Source organism: Myotis davidii, unplaced genomic scaffold, assembly GCF_000327345.1.
Source record: "Myotis davidii unplaced genomic scaffold, ASM32734v1 scaffold1628, whole genome shotgun sequence".
In the NCBI taxonomy this organism is placed as follows: Eukaryota; Metazoa; Chordata; class Mammalia; order Chiroptera; family Vespertilionidae; genus Myotis; species Myotis davidii.
The window spans coordinates 51414-69330 of record NW_006299023.1 but is presented as its reverse complement, the minus strand read 5'-3'; the positions used below and the strand labels follow the sequence as shown (position 1 = coordinate 69330).

The 17917-nt window shown below is 40.0% G+C and overlaps 1 protein-coding gene across 1 annotated transcript in view; it reads right to left on the bottom strand.

The window, feature by feature from the left end:
• Positions 1-17917, bottom strand: part of LOC102753636 (target of Nesh-SH3-like) — an 81268-nt gene that overhangs the window by 14283 nt on the left and 49068 nt on the right. Inside the window, exons 19-21 of the mRNA XM_015571052.1 lie at positions 17399-17467; positions 14865-15074; positions 7362-7470 (exon numbers count right to left, since the gene is read on the bottom strand). Coding sequence (XP_015426538.1) covers positions 7362-7470; positions 14865-15074; positions 17399-17467 — 388 coding nt within the window. The remainder of the gene's footprint in view (positions 1-7361; positions 7471-14864; positions 15075-17398; positions 17468-17917) is intronic.

Genomic DNA, 17917 nt, shown 5'->3' with positions numbered 1-17917 from the left:
GGGGGGGGGGGGGGGGGGGCGGACATAAATGTAATATCTGGGCTGCACTGTAATTATAGTGTTGCTGTGAGTTTCTGACACCCCTCTACTAACTACTAAAAAACTGTAAGTGAAAACTAATGAAAAGAATATGGTGATGTGAAAAGAAGGATTGATTAGTCTCTTTATAGACTAGTGGAGTTCTATGCTTTCAGCTGTCCTGTTGCTGGAAGAAAAGTTGCAAAAGTGACCAGTCCCCTCTATCTCTCCCTTCTCTAATGAAGAAGCAGTTGTTTTGCTGCCCGTACCTACAATGAAACTAAACAAACTGGCTAAGGCTCTGGCGGCTTATTTCACTCCCCTCTACCCAGCCCAGGAGAAGAGATGCTGAAAGTTCAACACAGGGTCTGCAGAGACCAGAATTTCACAAAAATACCATGAAGGACATAATGGCTCTTCCATATGCCTGCTTCCTTCAGCCAGATTTACAGTTTATAAGTTGCTGCCGCTGTTCCCCTTTACTTTTAGCGCCAAAATTGTATTAAATCCAACAACATAAGCAATAGTCCCAAACCATCTTTGCTGTCAGCTGCAGGAAACTTTGGGAGGTTTCAGACTGAGAGAAGAACTGTTCTACACCCCCCACCCCCCGCACCCCTCAAGCCACAGAGGACAGTAGAAGTACTTGAGCAGGTTAGTGAACTTGATTTATTTAATTACCAGAGTGCATTTTCCATAGGAAATTGCTGGGCCACATGTGAGTCTGGCACACACAGTGGATTCTTCAGTCTTTTAGTCAGTGAGGAGAGCCACAGGCTCAGTTGAAGAGAAGGGTGAGGTTGAAGGGCTTTTTTGTTAGTACTGCAATTGTGTGTCCATCTATGCTGCCCAACCAGTTCATCAGGAAGAACCTGGCCCATCAATGGATTATCAAAATGAGTATTAAAAACAATTTCTCTGAAAACAAATTGCATACCACAGACACAGATTCAAAGAAAAATAGATTATCAGGACAATTCTACTAACCTAGGTTTTGGTTTTAATTTCAGTTCCAGTTTTCCCACTGATTCTGTGCCTGGCTTCAGAAATTATAAGATTATATCATTTTAGAGTTGGAAGAGACTGGAGATCAATTAGTCCACACTTCCTAATCCTTTAAGCCAGTGGTTCTCAACCTTCCTAATACCGCGACCCTTTAATACAGTTCCTCATGTTGTGGTGACCCCCAACCATAAAATTATTTTTGTTGCTACTTCATAACTGTAATTTTGCTACTGTTATGAATCGTAATGTAAATATCTGATATGCAGGATGTATTTTCATTGTTTGCGACCTACAGGTTGAGAACGGCTGCAAACAGTGGTGCAATTGTTTAACTCATATACTTTATCAGTTCTGTTCACAGAACTAAAAATTATCATAGTGGTCTTTGTAAACAAAGAGGTTGGTTCCAGAAAGGAGAGGTTCTTCTTAATATTTTTCTTTCAGCTCAATACGAGTCACATATCAAGGTTCAGTAAGAGGCACACATTGAGGTTTCATGGGGAAAAAGAAGGGGAAAATAAATCTTAAGAGTATGGGCTAGCTAGGTCATTAACAAGGCTGGGGCTGCCTCCACGTGCCCCAGAATAGCTGTGCGGCCCCACTTTCTACAAACAGAAACATCTCCTGCAGGTATGGAGCTGAACCCTCCCAGTAGCAAGGCATTGGTCCCATACTGTGGGCTATTTTTCAGGCTCTACAGACCTATTTTCTCTGCCTTGTTCTAACTGTGTTAAATGTTCTAACACTTAACTCTCTACACCACCCTGCTCTGTGTATAAAGGTTAGCCAGTAATTATCACCTATTTTAGAGCTCAGTTTTTTGATTTAGTCTGGACAAATGATGGAAAATGCTATTAAAATAAATTATTTACACATGCCTCCCAGGATTGGAATTCTTTTATTTTATTTTTTAAATATATTTTATTGACTTTTTTACAGAGAGGAAGGGAGAGGGACAGAGAGTTAGAAACATCGATGAGAGAGAAACATCGATCAGCTGCCTCCTGCATACCCCCCACTGGGGATGTTGCCCGCAACCAAGGCACACACCCTTGACCGGAATCGACCCCAGGACCTTTCAGTCCGCAGGCCGATGCTCTATCCACTGAGCCAAACCAGTCAGGGCAGGATTGGAATTCTTTTAGAAATCATCTTCTTCAGCTTTTCAAATAGGGAATTTCAGAACAGCTATACTTCAAAGTTTGCCTATTTTGGGAATTCAATTTTACCATATATTTTGATTATAAAATTTTCCCAAGCATTGAAATGTGACCAAAGTCATTCTTTATAAGCTAATAAAAACCACTTGCTGGCTGCATCCTGTACATACTTCCTCTTTATTTTACAATACCTTTTATTAGCATTAATCTTGGGCCATGGTTGGGCAGTTGATACAATGGAATGAAACTACAATGTGATACGGTCTGAAAAAAGCTTGCATCAAAAAGCCAATGAACCTAAATTTGGGAACTCGTAATTTTATTATTCTGGCTGCAGCCTTGCTGTCCATAGTAACTTTGAGGACTACTTGTATTTCACCTAAGTTATGCACGTGGATTTGACTTGAATGCTATTGTTTCTCTTTCTTTTCTTGCCAGCCTGTCCCATTCCTTCCTATCCACTACTGCCAAGTTATAGTTTCAAGTGCTCTATGAGGCTTTCTCTCCTGATAAATTGCAGAACTGGGTGTAAGTCCTACACTGGCGTGTTCTTTTATGCTGTCTTATGATGCTTGTTTCATGGGTGTTAGTTTTGTTTCTCTAGATCAGGGGTCCTCAAACTTTTTAAACAGGGGGCCAGTTCACTGTCCCTCAGACCGTTGGAGGGCCGGACTATAGTTTAAAAAAAAACTATGAACAAATTCCTATGCACACTGCACATATCTTATTTTGAAATAAAAAAACAAAATGAGAACAAATACAATATTTGTATTTGCATGTGGCCCGCGGGCTGTAGTTTGAGGACCGCAGCTCTAGATACTTTTAGGCTTCTGAAACCTTAAATTCAATGAAATAATTAGACTTCAGCTTTTCTTCCTTCCTTAACTTATTAAGTTACTTTGACTAATAGGGATTTCAACAAATAGTTTTTAATATTTCAGCTCAAAACCTTTGCTCGTTAAATTAGACAAATTAATCTCTTGCATGTCTCTGTTAAGAGAGCATGGTATGCATTCACAGGCTCTTTGGGTACTGGGACCTTTTGAAAACCACATAGTTTCATTTATTGTAGGCAAAACAATTTTCATTAGAGCACCTCTGCCCCCAATGGGAAGATGTTTTTTTTACTTCAAATTACTGATATACAGCTTTTAAATCCTGACCCATTAAGGGCTGTCAACATAAATCCTAGTGAAATCATATATATGAACATCAACAGTCTTTATATCCTAATGGATTTCATTCAATCATACCAAACTCTAAAAATAATATTGAGTAAGCCACATACAGACACACTTGAATGGCTTCAAATTTATGCCTTGTAGTAAAAGTCAGCAGGGTTCCAAACTAAATCTAATATTGCTCTCCCCCAAAGACACACGCAGAAAGGGCCTCCCTTTGGGCTTTGTCTATAGATGAGAATAGGCTGTAAGGGGTCTTCCTTAGAAGGCCCATTGATGAAGGACAAGAGACATAAGGAAGACACACACCATGAGGGCGGGATAAAGGGGACATGGTTGTATTTCAGTTTGAGGCAAACAACAGAAACAATGCGCACGCGTCCTACAACAGTTAGACCAGAAGCTAGACGTGATTTCCAGATTGGCCCTGTGATTCCAGGGTAAAATGCAACTCAGCCCAAAGGTACTTTTCTTGAATAAGATGCCAAAATGGCGTTCTTACATGACATTAACAAAATGTTCTTTCTTGGTGGATTTATTTCACCAACAGTCACTCATTATAAGCAGCTCAAGTATAAAAACGATTTTTTCAACTAAATGAAAGTCAAAATGAACACAGAAATGAAAGAACAAGTCCCTCTCCAGTTACCCTCCTTCAAATTCTCCTCATCCCTTGACCCATTTTCCTGATCTGGCATGGAAGGCTCTCCACAACGTAGCTTCCACCTCTCGGTGCTGCCATCTCTCTGTGCTGCCACCTCTCTTTGCTGCCACTTCTCTGTGCTGCCTCTCTTTTCGGTCCACTTTCCACCTCTCACACGGGTAAAAGCAGCATATTGCTCACTGCCCACAGCCAGGCCACTCTTGCTTCTGCATTGACAGTGCTATTCTCTTTGACATTCCTTTCCCCTGAGACAGTCATCTTGATAGCTCCTTCCTACTTATCCTTAAGGATCAGCCCAGGTGCCACCTTCTTCAGGAAGTTTTTCCTAAGTTCCCCAGACCTTGTGAAGAGCCACCCACTCCAGGTTCCCATAGCGCCTTGGACATACTTCTACCAGAGCTCTCACCACTCTGTGTAGTATAAGCTGTTATTAATTGCCTACCCTCTCCCCACCCCAACCTCTAGCTTCTCAAGAGCAGGCATCATGTTTATTGATTTGTAGTCACAACACTAAGCACACTGCTGAGATATGGTTGGCACTTAATAAATGAAAACACAAACCCTTAACAAACAAATCACATGGAACATGTCACTAGAGCCCTGGCTGGTGTGCTCAGTGGTTTGAGCGTCAGCCCATGTACCAAAGGGTTTTGGCTTCAATTCCCATTCAAGGGCACATACCTGGGTTGCAGGCTTGATCTCCTGCCCCAGTCGGAGCTTGTGTGAGAGGCAATCAATGGATGTGTCTCTCTCACATCGATGTTTCTCTCTCTCTCCCTCCCTTCCTTCCTTCCACTCTCTCTTAAAAAAAAAAAGGCAATGGAAAAAATATCTTCAGATTAGGATTAAAAAGAATTAAAAAAAAGAAAATGTCACTGGAATACCTGTCCTACTTCTGATTATAGCTAATAGGTGCACTGCGAGTTCTGAGGACAGCTTATTCAGAAAAGGAACACAATGAACATTTAGAAATTGGGTGCTTTTCAATGTGTTTCCTGTACACTACACAGCCCAGTTTTTATTAAATGGTATAAAAAGCAGGAACCTGAAGAGATATTCCTTCCAAGTCCTGTAAACCCAAGTCCACTATTATAAAGTCCAATTTAAATGAGTTTTCTTTTTTACTTTTTCTTTAAAATGTATTATAGTAAAAAAGGCCCTGTCTCTGTTAATCTTGTCAAGAAAACAGAACCAAGATCATCATTACTAAAATATACGCTTATTTTGGCTAACTTAAATCCTTTAAGAACATCAGCAGTTGCAAAATTTTCCATAGTATAGCTCAAAATAGAAAGTTTGAAAAAAAGATGCTTGTGGAAAAGTGTTATTTTTGCAGAATTGGACTAGAGTTTAATATACAGCAGCCATCTATAAGGAAATAGATGCTTCCGGCTGACAGAGCCAAAACGGGCTCTTTTGCGTTGTCACAGTCAGTATCCAATTCTATCCAATCCATTGATGACAGTGAAAGATACAGGAGGTGGAATTTATGAACAAAGTCTCCGATGCTGGAGTTTCAGCCCTCACCTATGCTGATCTTTTTCAACACTGAGGAACTTCACTGAGCTATGCAATATTCTCTCTGAAAAAGTTCCCGATCGTGTCCCTCTGAAAATTCTTCTATGTTCCTTGGTGGACTATAACTCAAGAAGCCAGTTGTTTTTCTTTTTAAACAGGAAGCACAGACAATTTACCAAACAGTGTTTTGGAGTCTGAGGAGAGATTGATTTCCCACAGAGAGTAAAATTCAGCCCAGGACCATTTAGCATATTGACTTTGTTAAGAAAATGCTTGGCTGTATCCATTTAAGAATCTCCTTGATTTTTGATTTGTTTGACATGCCTAAATTTGGCGATTCAGCCATGTAAAACAAAACATAAAAAGCTTGCTGTAGCCCAGCTGGCGTGGCTCAGTGGTTGAGCGTCGACCTGCGAACTAGGAGGTCACAGTTCGATTCCCAGTCAGGGCACATTCCTGGGTTTTGGGTTCAATCCCCAGTGTGCAGGAGGCAGCTGATCCATGATTCTCTCTGATCCTTGATGTTTCTGTCTCTCTCTCCCTCTCCCTTCCTCTCTCTGAAATCAATAAAAATATATTAAAAAACAAACAACTAAACAAACAAAAAAACCCTACTGCATTTCTAGAAATGTCTTAAGGCCCTTATATTTCTTGTAATAATAAAGTGAACTGACAAAATATTGTGTAATTTAGATTTATAAAAGAATCACAAAACTACATCCTATCTAATAAAGAGGGAATATGCTAATTGGCTGCCCCACCCTCAAAGATACCAGCGCCCACAGCCAATAAGGAGGGAATATGCTAATTGGCTGCCATGCCCTCAAAGATGGAGGTGCCTCCAGCCACAAGATGGTGGCACCCCGTCCCCTCAGCCCCACCGGGGCAGCACCACGTGCCTGCCTCCAGAGTCCCCCAGTCCCCTCAGCCCCCCAGCTGTCCAGGGCCGGTACAAAGCACAGGTGAGCCTTGGATTGTGCTGCCCAGCCGCCCAGGGCCGCCCGAGGCTCAGGTAATCAGGGCCAGCCGAGGCTTGCGCTGCCGGCAGTGGCAGCAGCAGAGGTGTGATAGGGCGTCGCCTTCCCCTGATCGCTAGGTCACCTCCCACCCCTGAGGGCTTCTGGACTGAGAGAGGGGGCAGGCCAGGCTGAGGGACCCCCCTCCAGTGCATGAATTTTCATGCACCGGGCCTCCAGTAGCAATATAAACAACCTGGTGTCAATGTGCAATGAGGGATAACAAGAAAAGTTGTTTAATATATATAATGATGCTAATATTATTTATATCTTTTTTTAAAAAATCTGTTCTCATTTGTCTATTATAAAAAGACCCGAAAGCAAATGTTTGCTATATCTGGGACTCATCTCTAGTTACCTTAAGCATTAACTATTACACACTGACCCTTGGATCTACCTCATGGCTTTTATTTCCTTGCCCTCCCCTTTCCATCATTCCAGCTAAGTTATTCTGTACTTCAAATGTAGTTTACCTCATGCACACTCCGGGTGTCACTGGTCCACAGACTTTCTTCTCTAATCTTGGTATTTAATATCAACACCTGGTACTAATGAACTTCTATTTTTCAGTGTTCCCAGCTATATGTTAACTTACAAGACCATCTTGTTAGCTCTTGTATCCCCACCAGTAACTTGCATATTTGCAAAATATGACTTTAGAGGTTTCAAGTGCTGTGAAAGTCAAAGAATGAAATGCAAATTAGACCCTCCCTGAGGACACAGCAGGATGATGTCACTCCATTCCTTCATTATGACTTTGCACTCTCAGAATTCACCTGTAATAGCACTGGTGGCTTACCTCGTGTTTGGCTTTAGATTTTCTACGGTGGAGAAGGTTTGATTTGTAATTTGAATGGACTTGTTCTTCCCACTGAATGACCCATTTTCTCTGGATATAACTTCATATTCTGAAAAGCGAAAAAGCCAACAGATACTCATCTTCGTTTTCTGACTGAATTAAATGTTCTACGTGCTAATAGCATAATAAAGTCACTCTCATAAAAATAGGCAACTCAGATTGCAGCTCTGATCTTATACATTACATGTTGATATTATACATTATGTATATATTACACATACATCTTATACATTTGCGATTTCCAGATTGGGATGGTCAGCAGATGACAAAGGTCCCTAAACAATTGGGGAGTTGCTCATAGACCATTTCTGCTTTCCCTTTAGCAGATCAGGGAAGGCCTGGCAACTGTGAAGGTCAATGACACTCCTATGATAGCTTTGGAAACTGGTACCTATGATTTTGTGAGACAAGTCAGCCTGCCATTGGAGAGCACTGCTGAGTGGTGTGTGTGTAGGAGCCCTGTTTCCTACTTTATGGGGAAAAGGCCACTGACTACATGGTGCTGCTGCAAAAAACTCATCTGGGTTTCAAACCATAGCAGCAAATGACAGCTAACCACACAATGAACTATACTTTTCTATCGTTCATTATTCTGATTTATAGAATTACTAGAGGCCCGGTGCACGAATTGGTGCATGGGTGGGGTCCTGAGGGGCGTGGGGAAGGCTGGGATGCGATCGGCTCTCTGGGTGGGTGGTGGGATGCCTTTGCCAGCCCAGGTCCCGCTGATGTTTACACTGGCTGTTGGGAGCCACCTGGTGGTGGCTTTTATATCCTTGCTTCCTTGTGGAGAGTCTAGGAAGGGGAAGCAGCCACGATGCCCAAGGTTGACTTCCAGGAGGCTGGTGGCACTGTTGGGATCGTGCTGGAGGCTCTGGTCCATTGGTGCCTGGCCTGTTCTCTGGAGATTGGACCTGCAGGACTACTGAGGGAGCGAGTGGTTGCCTCAGGGCTCGTGGGCCACTAGGATGGGTTGGTCAGCTGAGTGGTGCTCCAGCTTTGGGAGTGCAATGACCACCAGAGGGCAGCTCCTGCATTGAACATCTGCCCCCTGGTGGCCAGTGCATGTTATAGTGACCGGTCATTCCAGTCGTTCTGGTCGTTTGGTCATAACGGTTGCTTAGGCTTTTATATATATAGATGGGATTTTTGCACCTACATCTTACATAAGTTATTAAGTTTTGTACATACTGCTTATATATGCCCCTTTGACAATTAACTTTGTATTTGTAGAGAGAAGCTATTCTTTAAAGTCTGAACAGAGATCTGCATAAATTTCACTTAAAGGCATATTTCTATGAACTTGCAGGGCTAATGAAAAGAGAAAGAGTTTCAGAATCTGAAACATAATTTACAAATTTGTTAAATGGCTTTCCCTGCTCTTGGTTGGCTTTATAACACACGTGACAAGATCATACAGAGGATTTAAAAATATCCAACAAAAAACAAAACCCCACTCAAAATCAGCTCCATCAGTATGAAGAAATACACAAGTGGTGGGTGTCGGGGAAAGCGGGAGGCTGTGAAGGAGCTGGCGAGTTCCTGAGGATTCCTGTATTGGCACTGAGACAGAAGGTAGGGAACCATGAAGCAACTCAGGAGACTTATAATCACCAACTTTCATTTGGGAAGGATTTTCATGCTATATTTCAAAATTCTAAAAAAGAAGATGACTCTTTATGAATAATTTCTTTTGGCTGTCTTCCAAAAGCTCAATAATGAACTGGAAGGTAACACCACTGTGTCTGGACACGTCAGTGCAGCTATTAAAGGACCGATGGTTGGGGTTTAGTATTCCTTCCTCAGGCTCTTTTGTTCCCAAACATTTTGGGTTTGGTTCTGTTGTTTCCCAACTCTTTTTGTCCCCAGTTCCATTGGTTTTCTATTCTAACAGAGGGTGGAGAGAGAGGGAGAAAAGGACCCTGAATTCAAAATGTCCTTTTTATATCTTTCCTCAGCTGTGGAGGGATATTTACTAGAAACATGTACTAGTAATTAAATGGGAGTAAACTTTATTTTTTAAAAATGGAAACTGTGTGGCTTGATGGAGAGAGATAGACCAAGCCACTTGCCTTGATCTTAGTCCCAGTTTTCCCATCTGTAAAATGTCAATAATGTCTCTTCAGAGTGTTGCTTGTGGGATTAAATTAGGAACATACATAGCCAGTGCTTATTTGCTCAACAAGTGGTACCTATTATTGTTGCTTGCTTTTATTATTCCGTATTAGTTGTGTTTTGAAAATAGGGTCACAAAAATTTAAAAGATTACATTTGAAAAAATTGAAGTATAACTTAGTTACCAAAAGAACAATTTATGCAACATTCCAATTGGTTATGCATAAAAGCTACTGCCTTCAAAAAAAACATCTTTGGCTTGGAACATTCATCGACTATATGTTACTCTTTTTAATATTACCCCAGCCCTTCAAACCTGAAACTCTTATTTTATATCTTCTCTAATCTTCTTTTGACTTCAAATTTAAAGGATCTATCTATATCCGTGGTTCTCAAGCTTGGCTGCACATTAGAATCACCTGGGAATCATTTTAAAATCCTGATTTCTGGGCCTCATCCTTCGGAAATTCTGTTTCTTTGTTATGGGGTGAGGCCACAACATTAAGTAACCAAGAAACAGAATTTCCGGAGGGTGAGGCCCAGAAATCAGGATTTTAAAAAGATTCCCAGGTGATTCTAATGTGCAGCCAAGGTTGAGAACCACTGCCCTAGTTCATCTTCAGCATTATCCCTGTAAGGAAGGTACTGCTCCAATTTAGCAGGTGAAGAAAATGATGCAAACAGCCCTGAGTGGCAGGTGAGGCAAGACATGCACATTAAACACATATTGTAGGCATCTGGGCCTTGACCCTCCCTGCTTGATTTTCCTTTCCTCTCTCCCGTGCCTCATCTCATTTGATCCTCACAGAAGTCCTGGGGCAGGTAGATAGGAGACTCGGTTGAATCCTATTTTCTTTCCATTAGCTGGAAAACAGAGATTTAGAAAGTTTAGAAACTTGACCCGACTGAAAAGAAGTAAGAAATGGTGGACCTTGCAAAGACCTCAGGTTTTCTCACTGTTCAGAATATAGTCAAACACTGCTGCAGTTAAACAGTTTACCCTTTGTTCTCCCTGCATGAAGCATAATAATAATGTGCTTCGTGTTGATATTGACTGCTGTGTTGCTGACAATTACCTGAAAGAGAAGTTGGGGTGCTTCACTGGGCTGGAAAAAGTTTAGCTAAATCAGAAAGCAGGTCTAATTAAGCAAGTTTATTCTCTATCTATAAAAGGCTAAGTTGACTCACGCATGCTCGATACATATAAAGCTCTCACTGTGCCAGTCGCATGCATGTGTTTCGATCTGCCATTGTTGATTGTGAATTTGGTTGTTTTTGTTGACATTCTGAATTTGAAAGAAAGCAGCATCGCACAGAAGTAACAGTGGCAATTAAATATGGTCGTAGTAGTTATCTGAGTAGATATAATTATCCCTGTGTATCTGAAGTCGCCACCATATTCAGAAACAAAGATGGAGAACCTCCTTTTGAAATGGACTTGCTCATTCATTGTAACCAGATCCCAATAATACAAATGCCACTAAAATGAAACAAATCAGTATTGTTTCCTACATTAGATGCAATGACATATCCTATTCTTTTCCCACAGGGCAAAGAAGGCTGGGGAATGAATATTATATTATGCTGTATCGGTAGCAGCTAGAATTCCTGGCACATAGCCAACCCTTAATTACTATCACTTGTATAACATAAAACAAGTTTATTGAATGTTTAAACGTGACTTACGGTGGAAGAAATTTACATGCCAGTGCTTCAGGATCACTACATGTTCTAAAACAGGGAGTGGCACAAGGTTCGTATCTCCATTCACACATCCTCCTGTAAGGCACTACTGCCTGGATTTCTAGTGGAAAAAAATAAAGCTTATATTATGCATATATTTAAAAAATATATTTTATTGATCTTTTACAGAGAATAAGGGAGAGAGACAGAGAGTTAGAAACATTCATGAGAGAGCTTTCATCTCTGACACTTTTATTACAGAGAAAGGACGAATTGCAATATTAAAATATTTCTTCTAATTATTTTCCTTTCAATGTGCACGAATTCGTGCACTGGGCCTCTAGTGATTTAATACTATTTTAGTCCTAAAAGACTGTAGTTTTCAAAATGAATCTAGGACTTACCTTCATAATTAAATAGGTGTTTAGAACTCTCAGAATTCTAGCGTTGTGAATGTATATTTTTGGGCTTTGTAAATATATCTTTTATTTTATTTTATTTTTTAAAAAATATATTTTATTGATCTTTTACAGAGAATAAGGGAGAGAGACAGAGAGTTAGAAACATTCATGAGAGAGATCTATCAGCTGCCTCCTGCATGCTCCCCACTGGGGATGTGCCCGCAACCAAGGTACATGCCCTTGACCAGAATTGAACCCAGGGCCCCTCAGTCCACAGGCTGACGATCTATCCACTGAGCCAAACCAGTTCGGCGTATACATATTTTTTATTTTTAATGTTTCAGGTGATAATAGCTTTTAATAAATCCACCAACATTATAAAAATGGAATGTTGATTTTGGAATAAATATTTGTAGATACACTCTGAGTATATTTCCAAAGGTAAAGACAGTCTCTTAAATTTATGCCCATATTCCTTTGTTTCAAATATGGGATTTTGTTTATAATTTCATTATCAGTAAAGACATAAGGAAATCTGTAAAGAACTAACACTGAATAATTGGTCTCCCCCACCCTTCAAATGGTTTTATTGCCCTATTATGAAAAATTTCACTTAATAGAAAAAGTTATTTATTGTAAAGTTTGGGAACACCACTCTAGTCAACAGAGCATGAAGATAGTAATGGTGATACTATTTCTCCCTGTTCTACGACTTCGACCACTGACAAACATTAATTTAACAGCTGCTGACTTATGCTAGGCATTCATTCTGTTTAATTTTATCCTCAGGATAAACTGATAATGATGAGTATCATTAAAAATAAGGAAACTAAAGTTCAGAGAGGCTAACTATATACCCAAGTTCCATATTTAGAACACAGCTGGTCTGGGATTTGAATAGATGTCAGCACACTCTTGGCATATCATAAAGCAACAGCCTTATAACCAACTTATCTTTAAGTAGCCAAGGACCCCAGCAGTGTGTGGCCAATTTCTTAGGTCACCTATTTCTACATTAGTGTAGAAGGGACATGTAGAAGCAACTGAATTTTAATGTGTTTACTAGAGGTGAATATGTACATGTCTGTCAATTAGAAGAAAGATTTATGGAGAGAGATAGACCAAGCCAACGCATGTAATAAAGAATATGTTTCACTTTCTGTTTTTTTTCTCAATATTTTCCTTTCATATCATTTTCAGTGATATGAGAATTAATTTCTATAAGATCTGGGCTGCTGGTTTATTTGAAAGCAAGATTACATTTAAATTAACAATTTAAAAATAAACAGAAATGAAAAAAAAAAATAGAACAGACCATTAGGGTATATCATCTGTCCAACATTTAAATACAGGCCAGATGAGTAATAGTTAAATATAGAATTATTTTTATGTAGAAAATATAGCTAATGAGATGTGGTCCTTACCCATGAAAACTGTTATTTAAGTCTGTTATCTTATGAAAGATCTCAATCAGTCCATTAACATTTGGTAACAGTGTTCCAAAAGTAATTGGTTAGAATACTTTGAGATTACAAGCTTCTGTGATTTTTAAAAAATGTTACATAATAAACCAGAAAGAAAAATCATTCTCTTAAAAAAATCAGATATAATTGACATACACAAGTGAATATGTATTACATGTATTAGGTCAGTGATTTTTGACATTTTTCATCACATGACACACATAAACTACTAAAATTCTGCAGCACACTAAAAATATATTTTTTTCCAATTTGACAAAAATAGGTACAATTTTGATTGATTAAAAAAATGGTAATTACCTACTCTTATTGTGCAATGTGACCAATAAGATGAAACTCTTATATGACCTATGTATTTATGGTTCACACTGGATGGCTGTTGTGTTAGCTGTTGTCATTTTTTAATTTGACAGTCTAAGGGAAAAGAGGTCAGTGCTCCTGACTAAATAGTCAGGTGTGGTATGTTTTAAAAATTGTCATGGCATATTGGTTGAAAATTGCCCTATTAGATTATTAGACCTAGTAGACTAACCAATTCCAACTTGATGTCCCACGTCTTTAAGGCAAATGAAATTTTATAGATCATTTGGTTTTGTGAGAATTAAACCTCAGACTAACACAGGAACTTCTTATTAGCACAGTATATGGATTGAAAGTTTTGAACTTTTTAATACATATAGATAATCAATACTTAGAGATTGACTGATTTTTTGATGCTGATTTAGATACTGACTTAGCACCTATGGGCACAGTCCCAAGTAATGAAGCAGGACTAGGCAAGTTCCCAGGAGCCACCGGCAGTGACTGGTTTGCTCTCAATGCAAAGGTAAGCTTTACATGAGAAAGAAAATTTACAAAATATGGTTTTTAAAAAAGCCAGCTAAGTAAAGACAGGCTGCTTACTGGATTTTCCCAGACAGTTTGTCTGAGGAGATATACCTGCTGTTTTCTTCTTTATTCGTAGAAAACTTTTTCGGCAGAGCCTGAAATTTGCACTCCCCACCCCCTCTGTGTAGGGATCTCCACTCCTGCTGACAGCTTCTTAGCGGGAGCCCTGTCCACCTGCTCCAGGCGCCCAAACAGAGACGTGGGCAGCAGGAACCTTGCATACTCAGGCTGTATTCTCAAACTGATTTAGGTCGTTGATCTTTCCCCTTCCTCTCTAGTTGGATTATTCTGTTCATTATGGAGAATTAAATTCCCATCTAACAAGTGCAAAGAATGACTCAGGATTTTTAATTTTCACAGTAATTTTAAAAGGAAATGGGTGGGTGGATAGCAGAATAAAAATTTCAGGAAATAAGCAGAAAATTGACCAGGAATAGAATTTTTAAAACATGTATCCTGAAATGATTGAAATAATATTTTAGCCTGCTTGAAAGTTCTAGGTTGATCAAGAAACTGGGATGGTGAAAGGAAAACTGATTTAAATATTATCAGCAGTGGCAACTTCTCATATATTATCTGTAATTTTCTGGGTAATGAAAAAACTAGATATATCTCCCCATTATGAAAACATTCTAAGAGGAGATGAAAGGATGAAACTTAGAGAGATCGGCTAAGGATGATGAACAGGGAGCCCATAACCGGGACAAAGATGATCTTTCCCCATCACATGACACTTTCATCAGGAATGTGCCACAGGGACAGCAGAACTCTGCTAGGACTCGCTGCTCCTGAGCGAGGACCCACAGACTATAGTTTGACTCGATTCCTCAGTCCCATTGCAGCACGTTCATAACAGTCCTGTGCCAGGCTCTTACCAGTGACAGTGTCATTGGGTGGCTTTTCCCAGTCCAAGATGACAAATGAGGGGCATCCTTCCACGGTGACCACAGTGAGGTTGGAGGGTGGGTTCTGCGGTGGGCTGGTGGCGTTCCCCTCTGGGGGCTCCTCTTTGGGGAACCGTTTGATGGAGTCGGTGATGGAGCAGGGCCTGTTGTCAGGCTTCTGAATGTATCGCACATGAGGCCCTAGAGAGAGAGGACTCTGTCATTTAGCATATTTTGAGTAAAGTTGGGGGAAGGTGAACTAATAAATATAATTGCTTGAGGACATTTGGTCTCACATTAAGAGCAGCTAGATGGGAGCAGTGATGTGGATGGTTCAGAAGTGTGAAAATCCTGTCTCTAGGATATATGATATGGATGTTTGTTAATTTACTTTTCTAGATAGTTTAGTGTGTGCTAATATCCAAAAGTAATTTGTCCCTGAGCATGGTTTAAACCTCATAATTTATGTGGCATGGGAAAGAATACTCAAAAGGTCTTGCCTCAGTCGTGGGCAATAATGAGCCCTACGCTAAACACAATCCTGATTCCACCTAATAAATATGAAAAGCTAGATTCAAAAAGGTCAAGTGGTTTCAAATAATTGGCCTGCACCTAGAACAAAATTAAAAAATATTTTAAATATAAAAACATTCAGAACCCAACAAGATGAAATTAACAGGAAAATATTTCCTATAATGAGGAGAAAAATTAATCATTTAAAACCAACCTAGAACTTGCATAGGTATTAGAATCATTAGACAAAAACAATAAAGCAGTCATTACTACTAGTAGAGGCCCCATGCACAAAATTCATGAACGGGTAAGGTCCCTAGCCAGGCCGGCGATCAGGGCCAATCTGTGGGAGCACTGGCGGGGCAATTGGTGGGTCCCCACTGGCACCTGCCTTGGTCATCCTGGTGCCGCCAACTTGCCGGTCCTGCCCTCCACTGCTGGCTGTCTCCCTCTGCAGTGTGACTGGTGGGGCAATTGGTGAGACCCGCCTTGGCTGGCCTGGGGCCTGAGGGCAGCTCCTGCATTGAGCGTCTGCCCCCTGGTGGTCAGTGCATGTCATAGCAACTGATAGTTCTGCTGGTCAGTCTAATTAGACTGGACGTCCTTCCAGACGAAGCCGGGGCTGAGAGGGAAGCCCAGGTCCTGGGTGCCAGAGGGAAGCCGGGTCCTGGGTGCCAGAGGGAAGCCCAGGTCCTGGGTGCCGAGCTGGGGGAAGGAAGGCCTGCTCTTGTACGAATTTTGTGCATTGGGCCTCTAGTATAGGATAATCCATATGGTCAAAAGTTAAGACATGAAAGATATAAGAGACCCACATCAATTTCACACCAAAGTAGGAATAGAAGGGAATGTTCTCAACCCAATAAAGGGCACCTATGAAAAATCTACAGGTAACATGATACCTAATGGTGAGAGACCAAATGTTTTCCCCAGTAGATCAGGAACAAGAAAAAGATGTCCATTCTCACTGTTTTTATTCAATATTTTTACTGAGGATTCAGCCTGTACAATAAGGCAAGAGAAAAGCCACCCAAGATGGAGAGGAAGAAGTAAAACTTTACTCTCAGATAATATGATTCTGTATGTAAAAATCCAATGTATTTACAAAAACTCGACTAAGTGAGTTTTTGCAAGGCTGCAGGATACAAGATCACTGCACAAATATCAATTGTGTTTTTATATATTAGAAATAAAAACAAATACTTTTATGATTTTCTATACACTGACAACTATAAAACAGGTTGGCTGGCATGGCTCAGTGGTTGAGTGTTGACCTATGAGCCATAAAGTCAGGGTTTGATTCCTAGTCAGGGCACATGCCCAAGTTGCGAGCTCAATCTCCCGTGTTGGATGTATAGGAGGCAGCAGATTGATAATTATCTCTCATCATTGATGTTTCTATCTCCCCCTCCCTTTCCCTCTCTGGGATAAATAAAAGTACATTTTTTTTTTAAAAGAAAACTATAAAACATTGGTGAGAGAAACTGAAGAAGACTTAAGTAATTGAAATATACCATGTTCATAGGCAGGAAGAGTTAATATTGTACAGCTGTCAATTTTTCTCAATTCTAATAGAAACTTAAGCAGGCTATTTTTTAAAAAAATTCTCACCAGAGGGTATTTTTTTCCATTGCCTTTTTTTAGAGAGAGTGGAAGGGAGGAAGGAGCTTAAAATGTGATTGTGTATTTGGCTTCCCCCTCTCTTGACTTTGTATAGTCCTGAGAATGGCTTCTTTTGGGTCACTGTTGGGTCACTGTTGGTCCTTCATCCTAGAATGAACAAATGAGGAGAAGCCCATCCCCAACCCACAAGAGGCCCAGCAGAAACACCCAACCGAGAACATCCTAGATCAACTGACCCCCATTTGTTAATATCATCATAAAGCTGACTTGAACACATATGAGAAGTAAATCCTTATATGGTATGCCACTAAGATGTTGGGTGGCATAGCAACTTCTGACTGATACACCCACCAAACAGCCTTGTCAAAATTAAGATTTGAAGCCAGACATACCTTTGAATCTGGGCTTCCCAAGAGGATCAGTTTCTCTTGTTGGACTTGAGCTAAAGTCAGTTATATCACCTGAGAATGGAGTATAATAAACAATTTTGGCAAAAGATAAAGCTTCACAATAAAATCAAAAGTAGTAAAGACTATAAATATTTCACATGCCTCCTAGTCAATTGTTCACAACTTTGATTTTCATTTTTTTTTATTATTCACATCAACTGCAATAAAAGGTCTTTAATTGTGTTCTGCTTTAGGCATTCTACAGTGTAATAAATGAAGCTTTAAAGATTACAACCAAGTAGCTAATGCTTATTAATAAAACAAGGCATATGTAATTGTAATGATGTGATTTAGTAAGAAGCACTGGGTAATCTATATCTTCTCAGGAAGACTTTCCTAAAATATTTAGGTACTTTCCTCTATGTCTGTGAAGGGAAGGAGCATATTCTATGCCAAAGCATTAAAAAATAAGTAGTATTTTAAAACTAAAAAGAGTCATATTAATCATAAAATTAAGTAACA